Source organism: Manis javanica, chromosome 15, assembly GCF_040802235.1.
Source record: "Manis javanica isolate MJ-LG chromosome 15, MJ_LKY, whole genome shotgun sequence".
Taxonomy (NCBI): Eukaryota; Metazoa; Chordata; class Mammalia; order Pholidota; family Manidae; genus Manis; species Manis javanica.
Genome location: NC_133170.1, coordinates 47402027 through 47427364, shown reverse-complemented (window position 1 = coordinate 47427364; position 25338 = coordinate 47402027). Strand labels below are relative to the sequence as shown.

Here is a 25338-nt window from a genome sequence, read left to right as displayed (position 1 = left end):
CCCATTTAACGTTTGTCCTTGCCAAACAGCAGAGACAGCCACTTGTGAGTGTAACAACAGAGCACTGCACAACCCCGTAAAGCTGTAGGTTTCATCACATGCATAACAAATCTACATGGCTAGCTTCTGCATTCCTTTTACATAATTTATTTTACACCTATTTTACCAAAGCATTGTAAACACTGACATAAATTCCCTAGTAAGATAAAGCAAGGACAAAACGTTTCTTACTAGAAACAGGATATACACCATCACTTATAGTATTCAGACATTATTGCACTTTAACTTTCATAATTTGACAATGCTTTCATGAAACAATCTGCAGACTAGTTTTAGCAGACAAATTAAAGAACACTTTTAAGCAGACACAACTGTCCTAAACTGTTTATTAGGTGAGAACTTTACAAACATTACTCCTCAGCGGTAGCGGTGCAGCTGCAGAGTGTTGCGCCTCCTCCAGGCGGCACGGCGGGAACCACCAATGGTGTGGTGGAACTTGTGGCCTTTTCCAAGGCCACGGCTCTTGCGGCCTGCTGAGGTCAGCCCTCGCATCTCCCTGTGCTTGTGGACTGGCTTGGTGATCCACTGGGTGTCAGGATTTCTTCTGATAGCTTTATGGAATGGATCAATGAGGATAACCTCAAAGAATTTGTATGTGGAATCTTCACCAACCCAGTAAGAATTGAGTACTCTCAGAGCCCCACAGTGGCGTCCAGCTCGTTCCTACAATAGTAAAAAAGGCCCAAAGTCAGCCTCCCACATTTCCCAGAGTAGCAGATTAGTAAGAATTCTCTTTAATTCACCACACCACTGTATAAGAGACTGAGGCTATTCACTTAACTACTCAAAATATTTTTACTAAGCATCTCCCCACAGGCTGGACTGTATGATATGGTAGACATACTAAAGTAACACATACAGACATCCTTAATTTTACAGTTCCCTCTTTTTATTACCCTTCCCTAAGAAACAAATGTTAAAAAAATCTAAATTCAGGATTCTGGAACACTTTTTTTCTGATACAATAGAAGGGTTCACAAACTTTTATAGAAAATTTTAATTTAATGTATTATATTTTAGGCTTTGCGGGCTATAATGCCCCTTTTGCAGTCTTGTGTTTTTTTTTTTTTTTTAAAGCAAAACATTTTTAGGTCATGAAAGGCAACAGGGCCCTTGTTAGCCAACTGCTGCAACAGAGCATAGCTTAATTTATTAATCCAGAAAGACAACTTGCAAATGACCAAGAAAATCAGTAATATGAGTAAAGGTATAACTTCTATGCTCCTGGCGAGATTTGAAAAAAAACTTAGTGCCCTTCAAAAGCTTTGATTCCAGGTTCACACTAATCACAAAACACACTTTCCTATACGAGCAAAGACAATCAGTAACAAAGATTGGTTAAGTCTTTGACAGCAATTCTCCACCAAGATTTAGTAGTCACAATAGGACTCCCCTAGGTCCAGGTTAACAATAGAAAAGGTGCTCTAATCCTTCAAACTGCAGGTGGTGACCAATGAACTGCTACTCAATAGGCACTTACCTCTGCAACAGACTGAAGGCTTCTAGCAAACTTTAGCTGGTTAACACCGTGATGCACAGGTTTGCCGTAGGTTGCACCTTTAGGAACTGGGCGTTTGCGACCACCACGGCGCACCCGAATCCGATATATGACATAACCTACAAAGACAACATTACCATGATCTTATAAAAGCTATGAAAAGTGGAAGACTCAATGACTTGTTACTAATGCTCCAACATTACTTCAGATAAGTAAGTCAAACACTATGTATGTGATGGGAAGTAAAATAAACACGTTTTAGACTCACATTAAAAAAGAACATTCTAGTATTTTCCACAATACGTATGTCAACTACACAGGGAGATAGTGTCACATCTCAGTCCCACTCGTTTTCGTTTAGCTCAGGATCATAAAGATTTGAAATCTGTGACACCCTTGCTCCTTTAGGCCACTGTGTGCACAATGATTCACTGGTAGACAACTTCTATGCATCCCTAGCTGAAGACTGCTTCTGCCAAAGCCCAAAGTGACGTAAGATGCTGGGGCGCTAGCACCTCTTCCTCGTCACGGGTTTCTGGCAGTTCCCGGACAATGTAATTTCATCCAAGCATCTACACAAAGGTCCCACTCACCTTGCTTGGCCTTGTACCCCAGCCTGCGCGCCTTGTCGGGCCGGGTGGGACGGGGGGCCCTGTGGAGCGCCGAGAGCTGGCGGTATTGCCAACAGCGCACCCTGAGAAGAAAGCGCATTACATCCGACTGCTTCTTCCTCCATAGTTCCTGGATGTACTTGTAGGCGCCCATCTCCGCTTACCTGCAAGATAAAACCGGGTATTAGACATTTCACCCGCTTAAAATATACAGAGAAGACCCCGTCCTCCGTCCATCTTGGTTGCCCACTAACTGCAAGGATGCCAGAGCAGGAAAATGGCTCTGCACGAACTGCAGGGAGATGGCCGACCCAGCCCTCATGCCGCGCCCACGAGCCGCGCGGTCACCCCGCCAACCAGGCAGCGCGGATAGGCACTCCGCGTTTCTGCCGTACGAAGGAACGCGGACGCCGGGGGGCGAGGGGCTGCGGCAGGCGGCGCCCCAAGGGCCCGGGCTGCAGGGAGACCTCGCCTACAGCAGAGGAAGGTGTTAACGTCCCCGCCGAGGGTTAATCCCCAAGAAAAAGCAAATATCCCCTTCAACCCGCCGGCCTCACTTTCGGACGCCCTAGGCCCGGATCCCCGCTCAACTCCACGCCTCCTTTTCTTTCATGCGCCGGGCTCTGCTGGAAACGGCGCCATCACACCATCCTCCACCCCGCCCCGGGGGAAGCCTCTGCATTGCCGCGCTTTCCCCCCATCATGATCGCACCCGCGCCGCACAGCAGGCAGGACAAACTCCGAGGACGCAGGGTCCCCGAGCCTGGATGGCTGAGGCGAACAGAGATGAGCGGCGGATGGAGGAGCGAATACAGCCCACACAGCCTACCTGATGGCGGCCGCCAAACGGAAAGGAAGACCCTTTCTCCCACAATGCTTTTGGGCTCCTCTCCCACAGGAGCTAGCGTCTTTCCGGTGGGAAGCTGCGGCCGCCCGGCGCCTCATGGGACATGTAGTTCCGGCAGAGAGCCGGTGTGGCGGGGGGGTCGGGTTAGGTTGGCCGTGGTGCAGTCTGCGCTGCTGTCTCGCCCCTGCTCCTCAGGATTCCGGCTTGAGCGGCAGTGGCCACCCGAGGCGAGAGTCCGAGGAGAGGCCTCGGCAGCCGAGCGGCCGCGACCGTCCAGCCGCCGGGAAGAGGCAGGTTGGGGGCGGGGCTCCGGTGGCCGGAGCTCTCCGGGGAGGCGCGTCGGTCAGCGTCTGGAGGCGGCGGGTCCGCCTGGCGCAGTGCAGGCCCCCCACCCGAGACGTCGCAGCGGGGCTGCGGTGCGGCGCCGCCCCCTCTCCCCCGGGATGGGCGCAGGAAGATGGGCCCCGAGGGGGCCCTCTGGCCTCTGGGCACGGCCCCGGTCGCCCAGTGGGCCGTGTGCGGTGCCGGGGCTTCGGAGGCCCGGCTCGGAGGGATTTTGCCCTACAAAGGACCCCGGGGAAGGGGGAGCGGGCGGCTCGGCGCTTCTCCATTTCCTTGCCTTTCCTGCCTGCGGCTTTGGTCCCAGGTTTGCCCCGACAGAACCACAGTTTTTTTGAAAGGCAAAACATGTATTTGCCAAGACCTGGTTGGCAGGTGCGAGTGTTTCGGAAAGAAACGGCGAGAAAATACTGGCGTTTTGCGTTGCGTTCTTAATTCAAAAATGGTTTACTAGCATTTTTGCGTCTCCAGAACATGCTCATTTTTTATAATCACGTGGTTTAATCTTACAAATTGTGTGGCCAAGGTGTCAGAGAATTATATTTACCTTCTAGATTAGCGGGTTTGGTTATTTTTTTCCTGTTTTCCTTTTTGTTAATTGCAGCTTTGCCATCATAACAATCCTCACATGGTTTGTTATTTCATTCAACAAATACTTAAGAAATGCTTAATACGTGCCAGGCAGTGTCGCAGGTGCTGAGGATGCAACTGTGGTCAACGCCGATTTCATAGCATTCTTGGAAACGGGGAATAAACATAAGTGAGATGTATGTTAATGTCGGTGTTAAGCGCTAAGGACAAACATTGGCGGGAAGGAATTAGGCAGTGTTCGGGTGGGAGTCAAATGTTTGGATGGAATAATCAAGGTAAGTATTCCTGAGATGTTGGAGAAAAGACCTGAAGAGCCTTGGAGATGTGGGGCCGATTTAATAAGTGCCTGAAGGCGGAAGTTTGCCCTCATTGGAGCAGAACCAGCAAGGAGGCAGTGGTGGCTGTGATCAACCACAGGGGAAACTAACAGATGACGTCAGAGAGGTAATAACCAGAACTTAGGTTTTTCAAACTGTCTGAGATTTGGAAACCATTGGAAGAATTTGAGCAGAAGGGTGACTTCATGTGGATTTATGGATCTCAGCTCAGCGGCTAAAAGGAAGGAAAAAAGTGGAACCCGACTAGGAGGTTGTATTAATTCTCTATTGCTACTGTAACAGATTAAAGCAAATTTACTGGTTTAAAACAAATTTATTGTCTCGTAGTTCTGTAGGTCAGAAATCTCACTAAGCTAAAATCAAGTTGTCAAAGGCCTTTGTTCTTTGTAGAAGCACTAGGGGAGAATTCATTTCCTTGTCCTTTCCAGCTTCTAGAGGCCACCTGCATTCCTTGACTCCTGACCTCTTTCCTCTTCCTTCATCTTCAAAGCCAGCAATATAGCATCTTCAAATCCCCATTTCTGTCTTGCTTTCCAACACTCCTCTCTTATAAAGGCACTTGTGATTACATTGGGTCCACTCAGATAATCCCCATCCAAAGGTTCTTAATCACAGCTGCAAAGTCTTTATCTATGTAAAGTAAAATACTTTACATCTTGGGTGATTATGACATCTTTGAGAGAGCAGGTGAGAGAAGATGGTGCCTTGGACCACTTCATTAGTGATGGTGGTCCAGCCCTGATGTGTTTCAGAGATAGATGGATGGGATGTGGAGTGTGAGAAGAATGAGTGGGGAATGATTGACTACACAGTTGGGTGTCATTTGAAAAGAAGATTCTGGCAATGTGACTAATCACTGCTAATTATTAATTAGTGTTAGCAGTTTTGTTGCTTAATTTGCCGTTTCTCAGCTTTGCAAAGATTTGGATTGGTATTTCCAATTGATCTGTGAGATTTCTGAGGACAGGGGTCATTTCTGGTTTTGGCCCCCCATTTGTTCCTCATACCTGGCATTATGGTAAGCCCTCAGTGAATATTTACTGAATGAATAAGAGAGTGGTAAGATCTGCTTAATGTATTTTATTATGTGCAATATTGTTAGCCAAACCCATTTAATGAAATTTTAGGTATGTATAATGTATTCATACATGGATAAGTAAAAGATTGATCACAGTACATGAAGTTTATGTAGATAAATACGCAGTTTGGAAGTTTTCCAGTGTGATGCTCATGTAGTAAGATATGTAACATCTGTCTATGATGTTAATAGTGTTTCAGTATTAATATTTTTCTGTTTTAGAAGTGCTGACAATTTGGGAGAGCTGCTTCTAATTGCTCTTCAAAGAGAATATTGACTAAGCTCAGTGTTTTCTAGAGGAATGAACCAGGTCATGTTTTTATTTTCTAGCAACATTATTGATTAGCCTGGAAAGCAAAGCAATATGTAAGACTGCATTGGATGCCTATTAAGCATGTTCTTGTAGTCATTTACATCAGCTGAGGAATTGTCAGATTGAATTTTGTTGTCCAACAGTTTTTTAGCATATGAGCTATAATGAGTAGCTCTAACTACTGCTTTTTGTACTGACCCTAGTGCTGATGCAGTTTCTTGGTAAGTAGTTTCTGCTCTCATAGCAGTTCACTGTTAGAAGGAAGGAAACTTAAAGGTCATCCATCTACTCTGGAGCCTTTAAAACTCTTGAAACCTAGGCTTATGTAGGAGGCTTGGCCACCCAGAATCTGTTCATGTGATTTAGGACCCATTCATACTGCAGATGACTTCCTTTTTGTATTTGGAAGGAAATCGTGCATATTTATTGTTTGGGAATTATGAAATATCTGTATAGCATTAAGCTTTTAGTAGCTTTTGTTTGTGAATTTGGGTATATATGTGTGAGAACCACTTCTTATATATAGTATGAGACCCCACCATTATGATCATATATAGAAAATAAAGTACTTTTGTATGTGTATTTAATCTTAGTAATTCAAAATCTTACATAAATATTTTTTAAAGAGATAACACTTTTTAATTGATAGCAGTAGGTCACCAATCTTCAATTTTAGGTAGTATTGATTCTACTTGAAGACAATTGGGAATTTAGAATGTTTCAACTATTCTTTGATTAATCACACTTATCCTTCCATCTTTCTTTTCTTTTTGATGGTGAATAAAATAGTTAACATGGTCTATTCTGTTATCTCTTCCCTTCTCTTTCCTTTTAAAAACCTTTAAAATCCTTACCTGTGTTTGTGTTAACCTCTATTCAGTTACTTTTACCATTTGCCCTTGATAAAAACCTCTCAGATATGCTAAAACAAATGCCCTAATTTATTCAAACACATGTAGTACAGATTTTTAGCAAACTTTTTCTGCTAATCCTAGTCTCAGTGAGTGATCAAAGTACAAGTGTAGTATACCACTTTTGAAGTAGGTTTATTAAGATTTCCAAAAACTCTTTAGAATATTTGATCTCTGAGTTTCTCAGGATTTGGTTGGTTTCAGTATTTTTCCAGTTTGCTGTAGTCCTCAGCATTCATATTTGCCTCTGTTTTACAGATGATCTGTTGCTGTTAATCATTGGCTGTTTTTTCTGTAGAACTGCCTGCTTTCATTCAACTACAGTATATGCCTGCCCTTTGAAAGTACCTTTTATTATTATTATTATTATTATTATTATTATTATTATTATTTTTATAAAGTGTGGTAAAGGGACTTTTTTTTTTAACAGGAAGGGGAGAAGAGGTAAGCGTTGAATTGTCAGGCTAAAATATTTTCAGAGGAAGGGAAATAAAATAGAAAAATCAGAATTTAGATTCCAACAGCAACCTTTTCTGACAACAGAATTGGCCTGTGCTGCCATGGTAATTCTTATCCTCTGTAAGATTTATTTCTTCTCCATCTTCTTGTTTAGTGGCATGTGGTTAGGTGGCAACTTACTGTACATTTTAACTATCATCATTAAAAACCTTTTGAAGAAAGATTCAGTGGTATTCTAACTTAACAGGAGACCCACAATATGCAGAGAGAGTAGAAGCCTATGATAAATGAGGTGACATTAAATTGATCATAAATTCAGAGGTATGTGTAGAAAACCTTTTAAAATAGGTCACAGTTGCTGACATAGGGGACACCATACCACAGATGATCAGTGTTACACTAAGCTCTGCCCTTTATAAATAAAGGCTGAGAATTTTTCCATTGTAGTAATGTTGGGAATGTTTTAAAAAGTCCCCTGAGAGAAGTGGTTCTTCTGGAAGCAAGTGATAAATATTCTTGGGAAAATTTGGAAGGCTCCCAAGCATGCCACCCAGGAAATAATTGTTGCATTGCATAAGTGATGTTATTTTTTCCTATAAGATGTAGTGTGAGGCTCACAAACACATGGAGGCTTAACAACATGCTCCTAAATAATCAATGGATCAATGACCAAATTAAAATGGAGATCCAGCAATATATGGAAACAAATGACAACAACACAAAGTCCCAACTTCTGTGGGATGCAGCAAAAGCAGTCTTAAGAGGAAAGTATATAGCAATCCAGGCATATTTAAAGAAGGAAGAACAATCCCAAATGAATAGTCTAATGTCACAATTATCGAAATTGGAAAAAGAAGAACAAATGAGGCCTAAGGTCAGCAGATGGAGGAACATAATAAAGATCAGAGAAGAAATAAATAAAATTGAGAAGAGTAAAACAATAGAAAAAATCAATGAAACCAAGAGCTGGTTCTTCAAGAAAATAAGCAAAATAGATAACCCTCTAGCCAGACTTATTAAGAGAAAAAGAGAATCAACACACATCAACAGAATCAGAAACGAGAAAGGAAAAATCACGATGGACCCCACAGAAATACAAAGAATTATTAGAGAATACTATGAAAACCTATATGCTAACAAGCTGGAAAACCTAGGAGAAATGGACAACTTCCTAGAAAAATACAACCTTCCAAGACTGACCCAGAAAGAAACAGAAAATCTAAACAAACCAATTACGAGCAAAGAAATTGAAACGGTAATTAAAAAACTACCCAAGAACAAAGCACCCGAGCCAGATGGATTTACCTCGGAATTTTATCAGACACACAGAGAAGACATAATACCCATTCTCCTTAAAGTTTTCCAAAAAATAGAAGAGGAGGGAATACTGCCAAACTCATTCTATGAAGCCAACATCACCCTAATACCAAAACCAGGCAAAGACCCCACCAAAAAAGAAAATTACAGACCAATATCCCTGATGAATGTAGATGCAAAAATACTTAATAAAATATTAGCAAACCGAATTCAAAAGTATATCAAAAGGATCATACACCATGACCAAGTGGGATTCATCCCAGGGATGCAAGGATGGTACAACATTCAAAAATCCATCAACATCATCCACCACATCAACAAAAAGAAGGGCAAAAACCACATGATCATCTCCATAGATGCTGAAAAAGCATTAGACAAAATTCAGCATCCATTCATGATAAAAACTCTCAACAAAATGGACATAGAGGGCAAGTACCTCAACATAATAAAGGCCATGTATGATAAACCCACAACTAATGTCATACTGAACAGCGAGAGGCTGAAAGCTTTTCCTTTGAGATCGGGAACAAGACAGGGATGCCCACTCTCCCCACTGATATTCAACATAGTACTGGAGGTCCTAGCCACGGCAATCAGACAAAACAAAGAAATACAAGGAATCCAGATTGGTAAAGAAGAAGTCAAACTGTCACTATTTGCAGATGACATGATATTGTACATAAAAAACCCTAAAGACTCCACTGTAAAACTACTAGAACTAATATTGGAATTCAGCAAAGTTGCAGGATACAAAATTAACACACAGAAATCTGTAGCTTTCCTATACACTAACAATGAACTAATATAATGAGAAATCAGGAAAACAATTCCACTCACAAGAGCATCAAAAAGAATAAAATACCTAGGAATAAACCTAACCAAGGAAATGAAAGACCTATACCCTGAAAACTACATGACACTCTTAAGAGAAATTAAAGAGGTCACTAACAAATGGAAATTCATCCCGTGCTCCTGGCTAGGAAGAATTAATATCGTCAAAATGGCCATCCTGCCCAAAGCAATATACAGATTTGATGCAATCCCTATCAAATTACCAACAGCATTCTTCAAAGAACTGGAACAAATAGTTCACAAATTCATATGGAACCGCCTAAGACCCCGAATAGCCAAAGCAATCCTGAGAAGGAAGAATAAAGTGGGGGGATCTCGCTTCCCAACTTCAACCTCTACTACAAAGCCACAGTAATCAAGACCATTTGGTTTAAGAACAGAGCCACAGACCAGTGGAACAGAATAGAGACTCCAAACATTAACCCAAACATATATGGCCAATTAATATTTGATAAAGGAGCCATGGACATACAATGGGGAAATGACAGTCTCTTCAACGTATGGTGCTGGCAAAACTGGACAGCTACATGTAAGAGAATGAAATTGAATCACTGTCTAACCCCATACACAAAAGTAAATTCAAAATAGATCAAAGACCTGAATGTAAGTCATGAAACCATAAAACTCTTAGAAAAAAAACATAGGCAAAAATCTCATGGACATTAACATGAGTGACTTCTTCATGAACATATCTCCCCAGGCAAGGGAAACAAAGGCAAAAATGAACAAGGGGGGCTATATCAAGCTGAAAAGCTTCTGTACAGCAAAGGACACCATCAATAGAACAAAAAGGTATCCTACAGTATGGGAGAATATATTCATAAATGACAGATCTGATAAAGGATTGACATCCAAAATATATAAAGAGCTCACACACTGCAACAAACAAAAAGTAAATAATCCAATTAAAAAATGGGCAGAGGAGCTGCATAGACAGTTCTCTAAAGAAGAAATCCAGATGGCCAACAGGCACATGAAAAGATGCTCCACATCGCTAATTATTAGAGAAATGCAAATTAAAACCACAGTGAGATATCACCTCACACCAGTAAGGACCACCATCATTGAAAAGACAAACAACAACAAATGTTGGGGAGGTTGTGGAGAAAGGGGAATCCTCCTACACTGCTGGTGGGAATGTAAATTAGTTCAACCATTGTGGAAAGCAGTATGGAGGTTCCTCAGAATGCCCAAAATAGAAATATCATTTGACCCAAGAATTCCACTTCTAGGAATTTACCCTAAGAATGCAGCACTCCAGTTTGAAAAAGACAGATGCACCCCTATGTTTATCACTGCACTATTTACAATAGCCAAGATATGGAAGCAACCTAAATGTCCATCAGTAGATGAATGGATAAAGATGTGGTTCATATACACAATGGAATATTATGCAGCCATAAGAAAAAAACAGATCCTACCATTTGCAACAACATGGATGGAGCTAGAGGGTATTATGCTCAGTGAAATGAGCCAGGCGGAGAAAGACAAGTACCAAATTATTTCACTCATATGTGGAGTATAAGAACAAAGGAAAACTGAAGGAACAAAACAGCAGCAGAATCACAGAACCCAAGAATGAACTAACAGTTACCAAAGGGAAAGGGACTGGAGAGGATGGATGGGAAGGGAGGGATAAGGGTGGGGAAAAAGAAAGGGGGCATTACGATTAGCATGCATAGTTGGGGGGGGGCACGGGGAGGGCTGTGCAACACAGAGAAGACAAGTAGTGATTTTACAGCATCTTACTATGCTGATGGACAGTGACTGTGAAGGGGTATGTTGGGGGGACTTGGTGAAGGGGGGAGCCTAGTAAACATAATGTTCTTCATGTAATTGTAGATTAATGATACCAAAAAAAAAAAGATGTAGTGTGCTGCTCTGGAAATGAGTGCTGCTATTACTGTGCTGTAATAGTGGTAGCATTAAAGTTTTTCCTGTCAGTGGTTAGTGTTGTGGCTAATTTGCATCATAAAAAAACTGCAGACTTTAGAAAATAGAGACAACTTACGAAAAGTTCATTTATTGGTTAATGTTGATGTAGGTAAGAAAAATCATCATGTACAACACACATGCATACTCAGAAAAGTTACCAACATCCCTTTTACATGAATGCTTATTTGAATATTCTTGTTGTTGTTCTTTGATTTCAAGCCTTTGGCATCCCTCTTAGAGTTATTCAATATTCTACATTCTAGGTAAGAAGAGAATTAGGGGAAATGAGGTGGTAAGAGATGGCAAAAGACAATGTGGAAATCACAGTTTGGAGGTTCCTCAAAAAAACTAAAAATAGAGATACCATATGACCCAACAATTCCACTTCTGGGAATTTACCCAACGAACTTAACAAAATCACTGATTTGAAAAGATATATGCACTCCTATGTTTATTGCCACATTATTTACAATAGCCAAGATATGGAAGCAACCAAAGTATCTGTCAATAGATAAATGGATAAAGAAGATGTGGTACATATATACACTGGAATATTATTCAGCCGTGAGAAAGAAAGAAATCTTGTCATTTGTAACAACATGGATGGAGCTGAGAATATTATGCTAAATGAATAAGTCAGGCAGAAAAAGAGAGATTCCATATGATTTCATTTATATGTGGAACCTCAGAACAGAACAAAATCAACAAATAGACTTACAGACACTGAGAGGGAACTGGTGGTTACCATGGGGTGGGTGGGTGAAATAGGTGAAAGGGATAAAGACACACACACACACGCACGCACGCACGCAATGTGTAAAATGAAATTCTCTTACCAAGTTATTCTGCTGTATTTAATGAGCCGCCTTTCCCTTTCTGCCTTGGCTGGTTCTGGTACCCTGCCTTCTGGAAAATAACAGCTTTGAGGAAAACTGAAGAAAATTTTACCTGATCTTGCTCTTCCTTGGATTTGTTAGGGAACTGGGAGAGATGAATTTTCCTTTTCTTTCTAGTTTTGCCTGAGCAATTTCTCTAGCACTAAGAAGTATGACTCAAAGTATGACTAAAAGAGCCTGTGGGACTATCAGAATCCCATTTCTCATGCCCCTAAGACTAGCAGTAGCATTAATAGCATTAATGTTTCTTTAAAAAACTGTGTCCATTGTTTATCCAAATTTTTAATTTCATACCTTCTTAAATTTTTACTTAAACGTTACTTTTTCCAGGTAAATTTTGATGAACAGGCAGTCTCTTTCAAAGACTGATTTCATCTAGGATTCAATTAAGATTCCTACAGACTTAATTCATATTGAAAGTCTTTATATAAAATGTTTCTTTTTGAAAACAAACATCTATTTTTATCTACATGTATTTTTACATTTATCTAGATTATCTCCCTAAAGTTATATAAGAAACTGGTAACACTCTAAGGGGACAATGGGAGTCTAGGAATGGGGCTCGGGAAGAGAGGCCTTACTCTGTATTATATTTGAAATTTCCCACTAGTTTAAGTATTACTGATGAGATTTAAACATAGAAAAAGGATAAAGTTTGAGAGTATACAATTTTAAAGATCTTCTGTTCTTTTCACAGTGATATCCTGGGAGAAGATGGGAAAGGGCTGCAAAGTTGTGGTTTGTGGCTTGTTATCTGTGGGGAAAACAGCAATTTTGGAGCAGCTCCTTTATGGGAATCATACTATTGGTGAGATTATTTTTCCCTGTTCTCTGGAGGCCCTGGGAATTGCTAGGGGTCTGTTGTGTTGGTTGTGCTGACCTAAAGGTGGGTGATGGTGCATGGAAGTGAGATGTAATCCAGAGGGACCAAAAGGGTCACAGTAGTCAACAGACTGCGGTGGGGGAAAATAGGGGAGAGAAAAACAAAATCCTTGTTATTGAAAGTCAAACGTGCTTGCTGAAAGTTATAGCAAATAAGAAAACAAATATAAATTTTATATGTATATTTATATCCTTTGTATATATGGTTTCCTATGTTTTTAGATACTGAATAGTGGTCTCAGTCATAGAATCACTGACTTAAAAATACAGTGAATGATTTCTCATTCTTATTTCAAACATGACTCTGCAGTAATGCAGTATAGACTTTAAAAATGGAAGAAACAGCTGTTTGCTGCAGTATGACCTAATTTTGTGAATTGGATTATCATTCATTCATTCATTGTGTTACGTAATTACTAAGTACATGCTGTGTAATACTGTGTGCCTAGTGAGAAACAGAGGTGAAGAAAATAGCATCTCTGGCAGGTTAGAATGAAATGAGGTTTGTTAGAAAAGTAGAATTGTAGGTCTTTGACGTATTTACCTCTGGCAAGTAGCTTAGAGCACATTTCAGTCTTTTTATTAACCATTTTGATGAGCTCTGCTTCTTTTCCACCTGCCCAAAATAATATTTAATAATTTTGGTTAAATCCATATCTGTTTTTTATTATGATACTTGTGCCAGCAGGTCTCCAACTTTTTGATTTCACAGTTCCTCCTGTCATACATGCATGCTAACTATTGGTTCTTAATTTTTTACCTCCAGATTCTAAAGAAATTATGCATGGGGGAGAAATAATCCCTTTACTCTTTTAAAACCCCAAACAGCTTTTGTTTATGTAGGCTCACTCTTTTGATACTTTTACTGGATTAGAAATTAAAACTGAGAAATAAAAAAAATATTAATTAAAATAATAAAATTACATCTAAGGTAACATTTGTATTAAAAATAATATTTTCACATTATTTAAAAATAATATTTTAGTGAGAAGATGAGCGTTGATTTACATTTTTGAAAATCTAATATCCAGCTTAGTAGAAGGCAGCTGGATTATACATCTGTTCTGATATGTTGTTCTAGTTGAAATATGTGAAGGAAATCTGGCTTCACACAGATATGTAGTTAGAAAAGGTAGGAGGAGTATTTTAGTAGACTTTCCAGGTAATTGTGGGTATTCCTCTTTGGTATTTCAGTACAACTCAACAAGTGATGGTTACTTAAAGGCCAATGCAGTGTGGAATCTGAGACTCCATCAGTGAACTTTTGCTGCTCTATTACATTAAAATCTCATTGATCTATCTTGCATGGGTGGCCTTACCCAGTGATGTTTATGAATATTACCAGTATTGTCTACTGTTATTTCTTTTCTTTCTGTTTTATGGAGGCCAAATATTTGTTTTGTTACTTTAGTTTTGTTAATACCTTTTGATAATTCTTCCACACATCCAGATGTTTCTCAGTTTTCCACAAGGTCGGCTGTGTCAGATCATCTTTTTTTTTCTTAGAGATATCCTTCTAGGACCTCTCATTCCTCTTGTACAGGCCTGTTGCACAGCTATCACTATGGAACTTCCCTTTCTCTTTCTCCCAGGGTTTGATTTTTCTGTTTCCTAGATTTCTTGTCATCTTCTTTTGATTTATCACCTTCTTTTGGTGAAGCACATCATCTAGTACTTTTTTGGGTTGAAAAGTTTAGAGCGAGATGGAGTATCAGGTAATGACAACCCTCAAAATGCCCTCTGTGCCTGGTGCATAATAGTAATTATGGGGCTTCTGAATAGAGACATTTACTATTGTCCCTGTGATTCCCTTTACACTCTTGTTAGACTCTCTTCCTGGATCCAATACATTCCTCTTCTTATGATTACATGTTAATTTTGATGGAGGACCTCCTCAAATACTTTTCTGAGAAAATGTACATGATACATTTCTTGAGCCTTCACGTGTTTGAAAATATATTTTTCACAGTTGAATTATAATTTTGATGGGTATAGAATTCTAGATCAAAAATAATTCCTCAGCATTTTGAAAGCACTGCTCCATTGTCTTGCTCCTTTTATTGTAAAATGCATCATATATATAGAAAAGTACATAAAACATAAAATGGATGTATGATTTAATGAATAATTATAAAACAAATCTTTGTGTATTCTCCATACAGGTAAAAAAAATAGAACATTGAAGGCACTCTAGTAGCTCCCCATGTTCTCTCCAGTCACAGCTCAACCCTTCCCTTGACTTTTGCTTTAATTAACCCCTTTTTGCTTTGTAGTTTTGTCACCTATGTATGAATCACTAAATAATATAGTTTATTTCTTGTCTGTTACCTTATATCAATGGAATCATACTGTATAAATTCTTCAGTGTCTGGCTTCTTTCAATCTTATCTTTGTAGGATTCTTGATAGGTAGCTGTGGTTTAATTTTCATTTCCTTCATAAAATGAAAATATACTTCATTTTATTTGTCTCTTCTGTCTTAATGTCTTAATGCACATTTGGGTTGTTTCCAGTTTGGGGCTATTAGAAATAATGCTGCTGCAAACAGTCTTACACATTTGTCCAGTAATTATGTGGACAAGTTCTGAGGTATGTATCTAGGAGTGAAGTTGCTGGTTCATAGAGGATGAGTGTTATCATTTATCAAATTCTATTATGTTCTTCTATTGTTGCTTTTAGAAGCTGGGAGCCATTATGATTCTTGATACTTTGTGGAAGCTCTTGGAGTCTCTTCTTTGTTCCCAGTGCTCTGAAATTTCACAGTGGTGTATCACAGAGTTAGTCATTTTGTCCAGGGCACTCAGTGGACTTGTTCAGTGATGGAAACGTATGTTCTTTGGTTCTGAATTATTTTGTTGATGTTTCCTACCTTTATGTTCTCTCTTTCTGGAACTTCCTTTTGAATGCTAGACCTTCTGGACTAGTCCTCTAATTTCGTTTTTTAAATCTTTACTCTCTTGTTTTCCATCTCTCAGTATTTTCCACTATTTGGGAGTTTTTTCATCTTTAATTTTCCAACCCTTCTATTGGGTTTTCACTTCTTAGTATGTTTTTACCTCATGGATGCACTATCTTATCTCTGAATATAATATTGGGTAGTTTTTGTTTTCTTTGTGTATTTTTTTTCCTCAAAGGTGATCTTTTCTGATTTTTTGGTCTCTTTTCCTCAGGTATCTTGGTAATTATTGGTTGTCAGATATCTGGTAATTAAGAGTGGAGAACTAAAAGTTAATTGAAAGCTGTAAGCATGTGGATAGGATTCATGACTTTGAGCTTCACTATAATGTGACTTAGGTTGGGCATTTGTTGAGGAACCCTAGATGTTAGCATATTTAGGATTTTTCATTTTTCACTTGCCAGATTCCCCAGATTCCTCTGTCTGGAGGATAAAGGCCTGCCTGCTAAAGTTTTGGGAGCAGAAGGAACATGTCACTAAATTGCCCCATTTTCACCATGGAACCCATACCCTGTATCCCTCTGTCTAGGATTCCCTCTTACCCTCTGCAGAGTTTGCACCCCGCATCTTCTGTTGGCCTGAGGGAGGGGTAGCAGCCCAGCAGCATGAAGTGGGAGAGGAGAGCTAGGGGGCTGATGGAAGAGGCACGACTCCAGTTGTTTTATGGAGTAACGAACATCTCAAAAGTTCTAAGTTAGTAAGGGGAGGAGGAGAACCAGACTGGCTTTGGGTAGATAAAACATCCACCAGGACAAAAGTCTTGGTAGTTTTTGCCTTTACATTCAAAGCCCAGTAAGTTAGTATCTTATTTTAATAGCCTTTAAGTTTCCTTAAGGTAGCTTAATTTGTGACAGAATGATACCATAGTCAAATCTATGAATAATTTTCCCCTACTAAACACTGAATTCCTTAATGTAAAGAATTATGCTGATGAAAGTAAATTTTTGGTTTCTTGTGATCCAGTCTATTTATCATTACATGATTATCCCTTTTAATCTAGTACTTTATGGAGACTTAATATTTATAGACATTTCTATAAGGCACCTTTAACAAATATTTCTACAGTATTTAGGTTGTTTAGGAAAACTCTAGTAAGTTTTCAGAGACCTATTAATATAGTTTGTTTTATGGTATAGGATATTATCCATATGAATGTACTGGATATAGCTTATATTTAAATATGAATATGGTTACTGGGGCCATACCATACCTGTCTTATCATGCCTCTCACTATTTATTAAAATTCAGTGTTAATTTTCTTCCATTAACCCCCTTATCAACAAATGATTATTGAGTACTTGCTGTGGACACAGAGTGGTTTGTTTCTCTCAAGGAAGTTATAGACTAGTTGGAGACAAACCTGCAAAAATGGAGAAGAGTAAAATGTATTTTAAAAGGATCACTCAGACAAGAAGATCACTGAAGTTGGGGCAGTTATTAGCTCATTCATTCATTCAGCAAACATTTGTTAAGGACTTCTTATGTGTGTCAGTCAATTTTTAGTGGTCATTGCTAGAAGACAGATAAGCTACAATGCTCGTTTTTCAAGGAGTTTACATTTCAGCTTTGGAGGGGAGAGATAAATATAGAAAGATTTTAATTGTTAAGTACTAGGCACAGAAAGAGTAGAAAAGAGGGAAGGGGATTATCAGAAGAGGATACACAAAATTGGTATTGCAGTAGAGTCTGGAAAGAATATGAGGTGTTTACCAGGTGTTTACTGATCTATTGCAGTAGTTCAGGGGAAGATAACCAAGCAGATGTTTTAACAGTAGAGTAGCTGATATATGCTAACTTTCACCCACACTTTCCTTCTTCAAAGAGACCTCTGAAAACTGCCCAGGTGGATGGTGATCAAGGAGGAGGAACATGTGTGGGGAGGAAAGATCACAAGTTTTGTTAGTTTGAAGTACTTGGCAGGACATTCACATAAAAGTGCCCATTAGGTACTTGGGAATTAAGGCTTCGTGCTCAGGCCCAGACTGGACATGTAAGTTTTTGAAGTCTTTAAACAGACCATGAAAGTAATGGAAGTTGTACAGAAAGAAAGCAAATTTACCCCAGGTCCTGTCCTTGGCTCTGAAGGAGAAGAAAATGGGGCCATTTAGTTGTTGAAGCTACTTTTAAAATCAGCCTTTAATTCTACAATCTAGGTATTGAGTTCTTTGACTCTTGTTAAGAGTTACTTCTTCAAAGTATGTAATAGTAAATCTCATTGCCAAATTTTTATTTCTATATTCATTTACTATAACTGCCTTTCATTTTAAAATAGTAAATGAAAATACAATTCTTACATGTAGTAAGTAGGGAAATGGATGTAGTAAAAGGGAAACTAGAAAGCCAGCTTCTAAAGGACAAGAAAAAAACAACTTAGTAGTTATCCAAAAAAGTAATTTTTTTTTAAATTGAGGTGTAATTGATATAACATTATTAGTTTCAGGGATACAAAGTAGTGACCCACTATTTATATATATATATGTGTGTGTGTGTGTGTGTATGTATAAGAGTAATTTCTTCTTAATCCCAGGAATGGAAGACTGTGAAACACTGGAAGATGTGTACATGGCCTCAGTGGAAACAGATCGGGGAGTAAAGGAACAGTTACACCTTTATGATACTAGAGGCCTACAGGAAGGCGTGGAGCTGCCAAAGCATTATTTTTCATTTGCTGATGGCTTTGTTCTTGTGTACAGTGTGAATAACCTTGAGTCCTTTCAAAGAGTGGAGCTTCTGAAGAAAGAAATTGATAAGTTCAAAGACAAAAAAGAGGTAAATGGCTATGTTAAAAATGCCAGCTATGAATAATACTATTTAAATTGCATTGTGGACTTTTAGGCAGTTAGAATGTTTTAAACGCATTGCATTGTATTTCCAGTATCTGTGCTCTTTTCTTAGCCCCAGAAATACAAACCTGAGTTCAATCAGGGCTAGCATTTGACTTTCTGCTTTGCTTGTTGCCATGTCCAAGTTGAATTTTAATGATTCCCTGTCTCAGGTACTACATAATTCATTTCATACTGTTTGAGATCACTGTTTCCTAGGGCTCCTTATTGTCTCCTTGGCTAAGTAGGATTCTTGTCTTCAGCCTTACTAAAAAAAAAACAAAACAAAAAAACAAATTACCAGATTCTACCTATTTACCACTTAAAATAAGATCTTTATGCTGGTCTGTAAAGTCTTACATGATCTGCTCATGCCTCTTCATCTTACCTATCTTTTCTGTTGTTCCTCTGTCACTGGAACCCGGTGTCACTGGTCTTTCTGTTTTTCCAACATGGTAATTCTGTTCCCCTATTAAGTCATCCTCAATTGCTAGTCCCCCTGCCTGGAACTCTCTTATCATAGGTCTTTCTCCAGATTTCCACATGGCTGGCTCATCACCTAGGGAACCATATAATGTACTCCTGACAACACTGGCTTGATGTTCTTAACCTAGACTTTTATATTTTATTTTTATGTTAAACTTTTTGAGATAATTATGGATTCACATGCAGTTTTAAGATATAATACAAATATCCAGTTTTTTCCCCAGTGCTAACATTGTGCAAAACTATAGTACAGTATTACAGCTGAGACACCAAACATTTCATCCCTGCAGGGGCCCCTCATGTTAGCCTTTTATGGTCACACCTCCTTAACCTGACAAACACTAATCATCTGTTCTCATTTCTATTGCCTTGTCATTTCGAGTGTTAACACAAATGGAATCATATAGTACGTGACCCGGATTGGGCTTTTTTTGCTCAGCACAATTCTCTGGAGAGTCAGCCGTGTCATTGCACCAGTCAGCCATCCGTTCCTTTTTATTGCTGAGTGGTACTCCACGGTATGTGTGTACTAGGATTTGTTTCTAACCTTTCACCTGTTGAAGGACAATCTGGGTTGCTGACATTTGAGTTTCATTATTTTGAATATTTACTTTGTGAATAGACAATATTCACAAGGTTCAATCTTCAAAAGATATAAAAAGGCAAGTAATGAATGCTCTCCTCTCACCTGTTCCCCGTCTTTCCCATCTTAGCAGATACTGTTATTTTCTGGATGGAGTACGTCCAGATTTCCCTCCCTACCCACCAAAAGTCGGGAGTAGTTCACTGAACACGCATATATTTCAATCTTGGCTCTTCTTTCTCAGCTTTTCTGCCTCAGTCTCCTTAGCTGTAAAATGAGAGTAATAATAGTATCATCCTTAGATGGTGGTTATGGGGATTTAAGAAGCACATTAATTCAGCAAATGCTTACTGAGCCACTGCATGACTGGTATTGTTCTAGATGAGGTGCAGGCAATACAGCAGACAACAGTCCCTGTTACCATAAAGCTATTTCAAGGTTGAGAAGGGGGAGACATTGAACAAATATGTATTATCAAGAGTGATGCCATGTAGAAAAAAGTAAAGCAGAGGAGGGCATGAGGTTCCTGCTTGCTGTGGGGTAGTGGAGGTCTCCCTGTTAAGGTGACCTAGAGAGACCTGAAGGGAGGGAGGGGGCCCAGCTGGTGTCCTCAGGAAGTGCTCCTGGTGGGAGTATGGAGGTCTGGGGCAGGAGTTTGCTGTGTGCTCAGGAGCAGCAGTGAGGCAGAGCGCGGTAGGAGATGAGGCAGCACTTTGATTAGAAGCCATAGATTTTGAGCAAAGGAATGACATGACCTAGCTTAGGTTGCATTCATTTATTTTCATGTTCATTTTTTAAGAATTGAATAGGCAATTTTGCCCATGGTTCAAATAAAAATGACATATAAAAAGGACTACGGTGAGTTCTGGTTTCCACCTGTCCTTAGCCACTGAGTTCCTGTACCTCAAGCATGCTTTGTAAAATATTTGTACTACTTTTTACTTTTTTTGTTTTTGGGGCATCCTTCCAAAGTTTCTCTATGTAAATACAAGCAGAAATACACATTTTTAAATCTTATTTTCCCCTTTCTCACACCAAAGGTAGCATATTGTTTTATACCTTGTGTTTTTCACACAGTATATACCTTGAAGTATCAGTACTGATTTTTTTTTAACTGATGTATAATACTCACCGTGTGGTTGCAGATGTATCATACTAATTTAACCACTCCGAAAGTGATGGACACTTGGGTTATTTCCAGTCATTTGAACTTATCAAGTATGCTGGGTGAACTTAGAATCTAAGCTGGGTAAGGAACTTATGAACTATTATGAATAATCTTTTATATTATTTTGTACATTTTAGGGTATAGATGTAAGGTTAGCAGAAATGGGATTGAATCAAAGGGTGACTATATTGCCAAATTACCTTCCATAGGAATGGTATGACAGGGCCTGTTTCTCCAATTTTGACAATGTGTGGTTAAACTTTTGGATTTTGTGAAGATTCTGGGTGAAATGGTATTTCAGTAGTTTCATTTTCCTTAGTATTAATGAAGTTGAGCATGTTTTGACTTGTTTTAGAACGATCAGTTCGGCTGCTTTGTTGACAAGACAGTCGGGGGATGAGGTGAGGAACAAGTTCAGCTGCAGTGCTGCTGCCGCCTTGGAGATGTGGCCATGTGCCAGTTGGCGAGTTGAGGAGGATCCAGCAAAGGAGTCTAAGTGGCCACTGGGGTAGGAGGAACACCAAGAGATGAGAACGTCCAGGAGGCACGTAAGCCAGCACTTTAAAAAGTAGGGATGAGGAAAGTCACGCTGTGGATAGCTCACAAAAGCTGAGGACGAAGTAGCAGTCAGCCTTAGTAACTTGGAGGTTTTAACAGAAACAGTTTTAGTAGAAGAGTAAGATGAAGTCTGTACTGGATATAAGACAGAATTGAATACAGCAAACAAAGGGTAAATCTGTTGGACCGTAAGGGGGAACAGAGAGGAGCTGGAGAAGGATGTATAAAAGGAGGTTACTATTTTTTTAAGTGAGAGCTACTGGAAGCTAATGGCAATGATCCAACAGAAAGGAGACAATTGATGATACAGGAGAGGGGGCAATGGCTAGTGACATCTGTGTTCAGGTTCAAGAGGATGGGCTCTGGAAGATGAGTTCATGCACTTGGAAGGTGTTGGGCTATTGGATGTGGTGGTAGAAGCACACGAAAGTTTTCTTCTATTTTCTTACTGAAATAGTATGGGTGTCCGCTGAAAGTAAAGTGAAAGATGATGCTGGAGGTTGGAGAAGAGGGCCAAGGTAGGAGATACCCTCTAGTTAGTGGGTCGATGGATGGAAGTACATTTGCTGGAGACCACCTCTGAGGTCAAGTTATGAATTGGGACCAGCCAGCAGAGTTGTTTTTCTCCATCCACACTCAACGTTAAGTGGTGAGATAGAGTGTGATTCAGAGTTCAGTTTGTGGGGGTTTACCAGGTGAGTAAAATGGGCTGACAGTGAGGGGGTAACTTAAAAGAATCTAAGCTGGATGAGGAACTGAGGACATGAGGGGGGTTGAAGGACAGTAAAAAGGTAGTAGAGCCAGTGGATTGTAGGTCCTTGTGTTTAGAATTGTTGCAATCAGGATTTAGCCATGAAGTAGGAAGGCAGAGGTCAGCCTGGGATTCCTGGAATTGAGGTCATAGAGGGCACCAGTATAATGGTGAGAGCCAGGATGTGTTCATGGGAGTGAATGGCGGAGGCCAGGAGGATAATTAAAGTCTTGGGAGAAGTCAGTGAGCTGAGACAGGGTTACTGAAGGGTCATCTACCTGGCTGGGACATCACTAGGAATTCAAAAGCAGTGTGGGGGTGACCCTGAGCCAGGTCTGTAATGAGCAGCAGGGTGGGATGGGGAGCAGGCAGTAGGCAGTACAGACTAATAGCACCAGACTTCAGTTTTAGGTACTTAGGGAAGGCCATTGCTGGAGGCAGCTGAAGGGACAAGGACGACCCCTTACAAACACCTACCCCACCACTGTGGTAGTGTGAGTGCTGCAGAGCTGGGCTGGGTTTCAGCGAGGCAAGAAGGGAAGAGCATTTGAAGCAGAGATGCGAGGATGTAGGGGGACAGAATTTGTTGAAGTCTAGGGGCAAGTCGAACAGTTTATGCAACTGGAGGAGAGGGAACTGGAGGTCAGACTAGGCTGTATATGAAGATGAAAATCTGGGTGACAAAGACAGGAGGGCTTGAACAGATAGATAGCTCCTGCCGAGAAATGAGTATGAGATTTGCCAAGAAAACCAGATCTCTGGAGCCTGTGCCTCCATCCTGCCAGAGGCACAGCCTTAATTGGAGCCCAGGGAACTCAACTTAAAAGCTCAAAGGTCCTAGTTCAGAGCTGCCCCTTGGAGGTGACTTCTCTGACAATTCTTGCTGTGCCCCACTTTCCTATCCTGTTTTATTGTCTTTATAGTCACTATCTGAAAATCTGGGTATTCTCTGTCCTTCCCCCCACCATCCTTTCTCCCCAGCCCCCTGGCCCTTGGGCTCTCACTGCCTCCAGAAGACAGCATCCTGGTCCTAGGCAGTGCCTAGTGTGTAGTAAGTATTCAAGCTTAAGTGAATGATTGCTTGCTTTTTGTGTGAAATGCTCCTGTCCATCTCTAGTCAGCAAATATTTAGTGCTTGCATCAGGCACTTCATGATTAGGGATAATGTGAATAGGAAAAAATTCCTATTCATAGGAACTTAGGGGTACAGAACTCTCCCAGCTCCAGGGAGTCCTCTTGTATTTTGAAGTATGTATGAAAATAGACATTTTTCGGTCAGATTATCATCTGTATCCTAGATACTAATTTCCCCAGGTCTTCCATTCATACCTGAGTTGCGTAACTTCACCTGTTGTGCACTCAGGAAGGAGAAGCAAGGTTAATGTCTTCCTCAGCTAACACCTGAGAATCGGTTATGATAAAGAGTTTAATTGGGACTTTTTCCATTTTGTCTAGGGACTGATGTTGCCAAAGTGTGATCTTTTTATCCATTTTTCTTTCAGGTAGCAATTGTTGTATTAGGAAACAAAATTGACCTTTCTGAGCAGAGACAAGTGGATGCTGAAGTGGCACAGCAATGGGCAAAAAGTGAGAAGGTGCGGCTGTGGGAGGTCACAGTGACAGACCGGAGAACTCTGATTGAGCCATTCACTCTGTTAGCCAGCAGACTTTCCCAGCCCCCAAGCAAATCAGGCTTCCCTTTGCCTGGGAGGAAAAACAAAGGGAACGCTAGCTCTGAGAACTAAGAAGCGGTGACATCTCACTGTTCAATAGTGACTGCCTTTCAGAGTCTGTGAACATACTTAAAATGGTCCTTAGGAAACCCCTAAGGAAGTAATTTAATGCACTTTAGGTTGTAACTAAATTATTTGGGCTAAGTTTATTATTATTGTGTGGTAAAATATTTTCATTTTCGTTACTTGAAACTTGTCCCTGAAAATAGTACCTTTGTTCTTTATATTTTTGTTGCACTTCTCAAAACAGTAATAAGTTTGGGTGGAATGCAGATGTACCTATGAGTAACTCCCCACTAACCCGTTGCGGAAGCTGCTATTTCTGTGTAACTTTATATAAACTTCCTAGCTCAACCATAACTTCATTTTTAAGAAGTTCATTAAGCATCTGTGGGATTACAAAATGACATGTTTTTGTGCACCCAAATTGGATCACAAACAGTAAACAATCTATAAGCAAGCTAAATTTTATTTTGTGGAGCTCCTGCTACACAGAACAAATCCTATGAAAAGCTTTCATTTTCCACAAAGAATACTATACCTTCTGGAACAGATTTCTGGATAGGTAGTCCTGTGGAATAAAATGTATCATAAAAGTATTGCATGATAGGTAGCCTTCAAGATAATCTACCTTATCTGCACTTGTGCTATGATTTTAATTGTGTTTAGCAAGGAATTTTAAAACATCTATAGATTTTAACATCAAGCAACACTTGAAGCTCAGTTGGCTCAGTTCAGTGAGTTCAAGTCAAGTACTACTGTATATGAAAGCTGTAAATAAAACTTACAAATCAGCAAGTGCTACTGTAGAGTTCTTTAAAAATCTCTCATCACAAATACATTTTTTTGGTCAAAAAATTATCACTTAACATATGCTAACATCCTTCCCGTTCTTCTCTTCCAGTTTGTATTGATCCAGCTTTTTTCCTATGTATCATCTGACTTTTAAATAAAACACTACATCCAGCAGTTTGCTTTTTCCTAATAAATTCAACTTAGATCTGTTAGTTTGCGTAGTTTTCCATATTCTTTTTACATGTGTAATGAATATAGGCACTTTCACCCTGTGCGCCTGGGTGAGCACAGAGAACTAGAATCACTTCGTTACCCTTAGTACTGACAAACTGCTCAGCTGGGTTCTCATTAGTACAGCTGCATCCATCATGTACTTGCCACATAGCATCTGCAAGTTAGAAAATGCTTTTAAAAAGATGATGGGTTAAGTTATCCTTTTCTAAATTTACCCCACAGGGCTGTTGTATAAAAATAATGTACCAATCCTAGTTCAGTCTGCAGTACTTCTAGGTTGTCTTAGGTCAAGTTTAGAAGAATGTGCCAACTACAATGGCAAGAGC

At 39.9% G+C, this 25338-nt stretch overlaps 2 protein-coding genes across 5 annotated transcripts; one reads left to right on the top strand and one right to left on the bottom strand.

Moving 5' to 3' along the window:
* Positions 1 to 372: 372 nt before the first annotated feature.
* RPL15 (ribosomal protein L15) lies at positions 373 to 3141 on the bottom strand. The gene is made up of 4 exons (XM_017649479.3): positions 2999 to 3141; positions 2152 to 2333; positions 1541 to 1677; positions 373 to 723 (listed from the first exon to the last, which is right to left on the bottom strand). Exons 2-4 carry the CDS (start codon positions 2321 to 2323, stop codon positions 418 to 420), a joined length of 615 nt encoding a protein of 204 aa, XP_017504968.1. The 5' UTR covers positions 2324 to 2333; positions 2999 to 3141; the 3' UTR covers positions 373 to 417.
* A 4-nt stretch (positions 3142 to 3145) lies between these two features.
* On the top strand, positions 3146 to 24990 carry NKIRAS1 (NFKB inhibitor interacting Ras like 1). 4 transcript variants are annotated; one of them, XM_037008578.2, is made up of 5 exons: positions 3146 to 3306; positions 12743 to 12853; positions 18410 to 18651; positions 23753 to 23845; positions 24888 to 24990. In XM_037008578.2, the coding sequence occupies exons 2-5, from the start codon at positions 12760 to 12762 to the stop codon at positions 24930 to 24932; spliced, it is 474 nt and encodes a 157-aa protein (XP_036864473.1). In that variant the 5' UTR covers positions 3146 to 3306; positions 12743 to 12759; the 3' UTR covers positions 24933 to 24990. The 4 variants fall into 4 exon arrangements, with proteins under 4 accessions (XP_036864473.1, XP_017504970.1, XP_017504971.1 ...); XM_017649481.2 differs by having other exon boundaries at positions 23753 to 24990; XM_017649482.3 differs by lacking the exon at positions 3146 to 3306 and adding an exon at positions 3369 to 4390 and having other exon boundaries at positions 23753 to 24990.
* The last annotated feature ends 348 nt before the right edge of the window (positions 24991 to 25338 follow it).

What these genes read in the sequence shown, in the direction of transcription:
- NKIRAS1 (XM_017649481.2), top strand. Translation starts at nt 12,760, where the DNA reads ATGGGAAAGGGCTGCAAAGTTGTGGTTTGTGGCTTGTTATCTGTGGGG. An exon ending in TTATGGGAATCATACTATTG is followed by an intron (nt 12,854 to 18,409) that starts GTGAGATTATTT and finishes TCTTAATCCCAG; the next exon opens with GAATGGAAGACTGTGAAACA. An exon ending in AGTTCAAAGACAAAAAAGAG is followed by an intron (nt 18,652 to 23,752) that starts GTAAATGGCTAT and finishes TTTTTCTTTCAG; the next exon opens with GTAGCAATTGTTGTATTAGG.
- RPL15 (XM_017649479.3), bottom strand. Translation starts at nt 2,323, where the DNA reads ATGGGCGCCTACAAGTACATCCAGGAACTATGGAGGAAGAAGCAGTCG. An exon ending in GGGGTACAAGGCCAAGCAAG is followed by an intron (nt 1,678 to 2,151) that starts GTGAGTGGGACC and finishes TTGTCTTTGTAG; the next exon opens with GTTATGTCATATATCGGATT. An exon ending in GCCTTCAGTCTGTTGCAGAG is followed by an intron (nt 724 to 1,540) that starts GTAAGTGCCTAT and finishes TTACTATTGTAG; the next exon opens with GAACGAGCTGGACGCCACTG.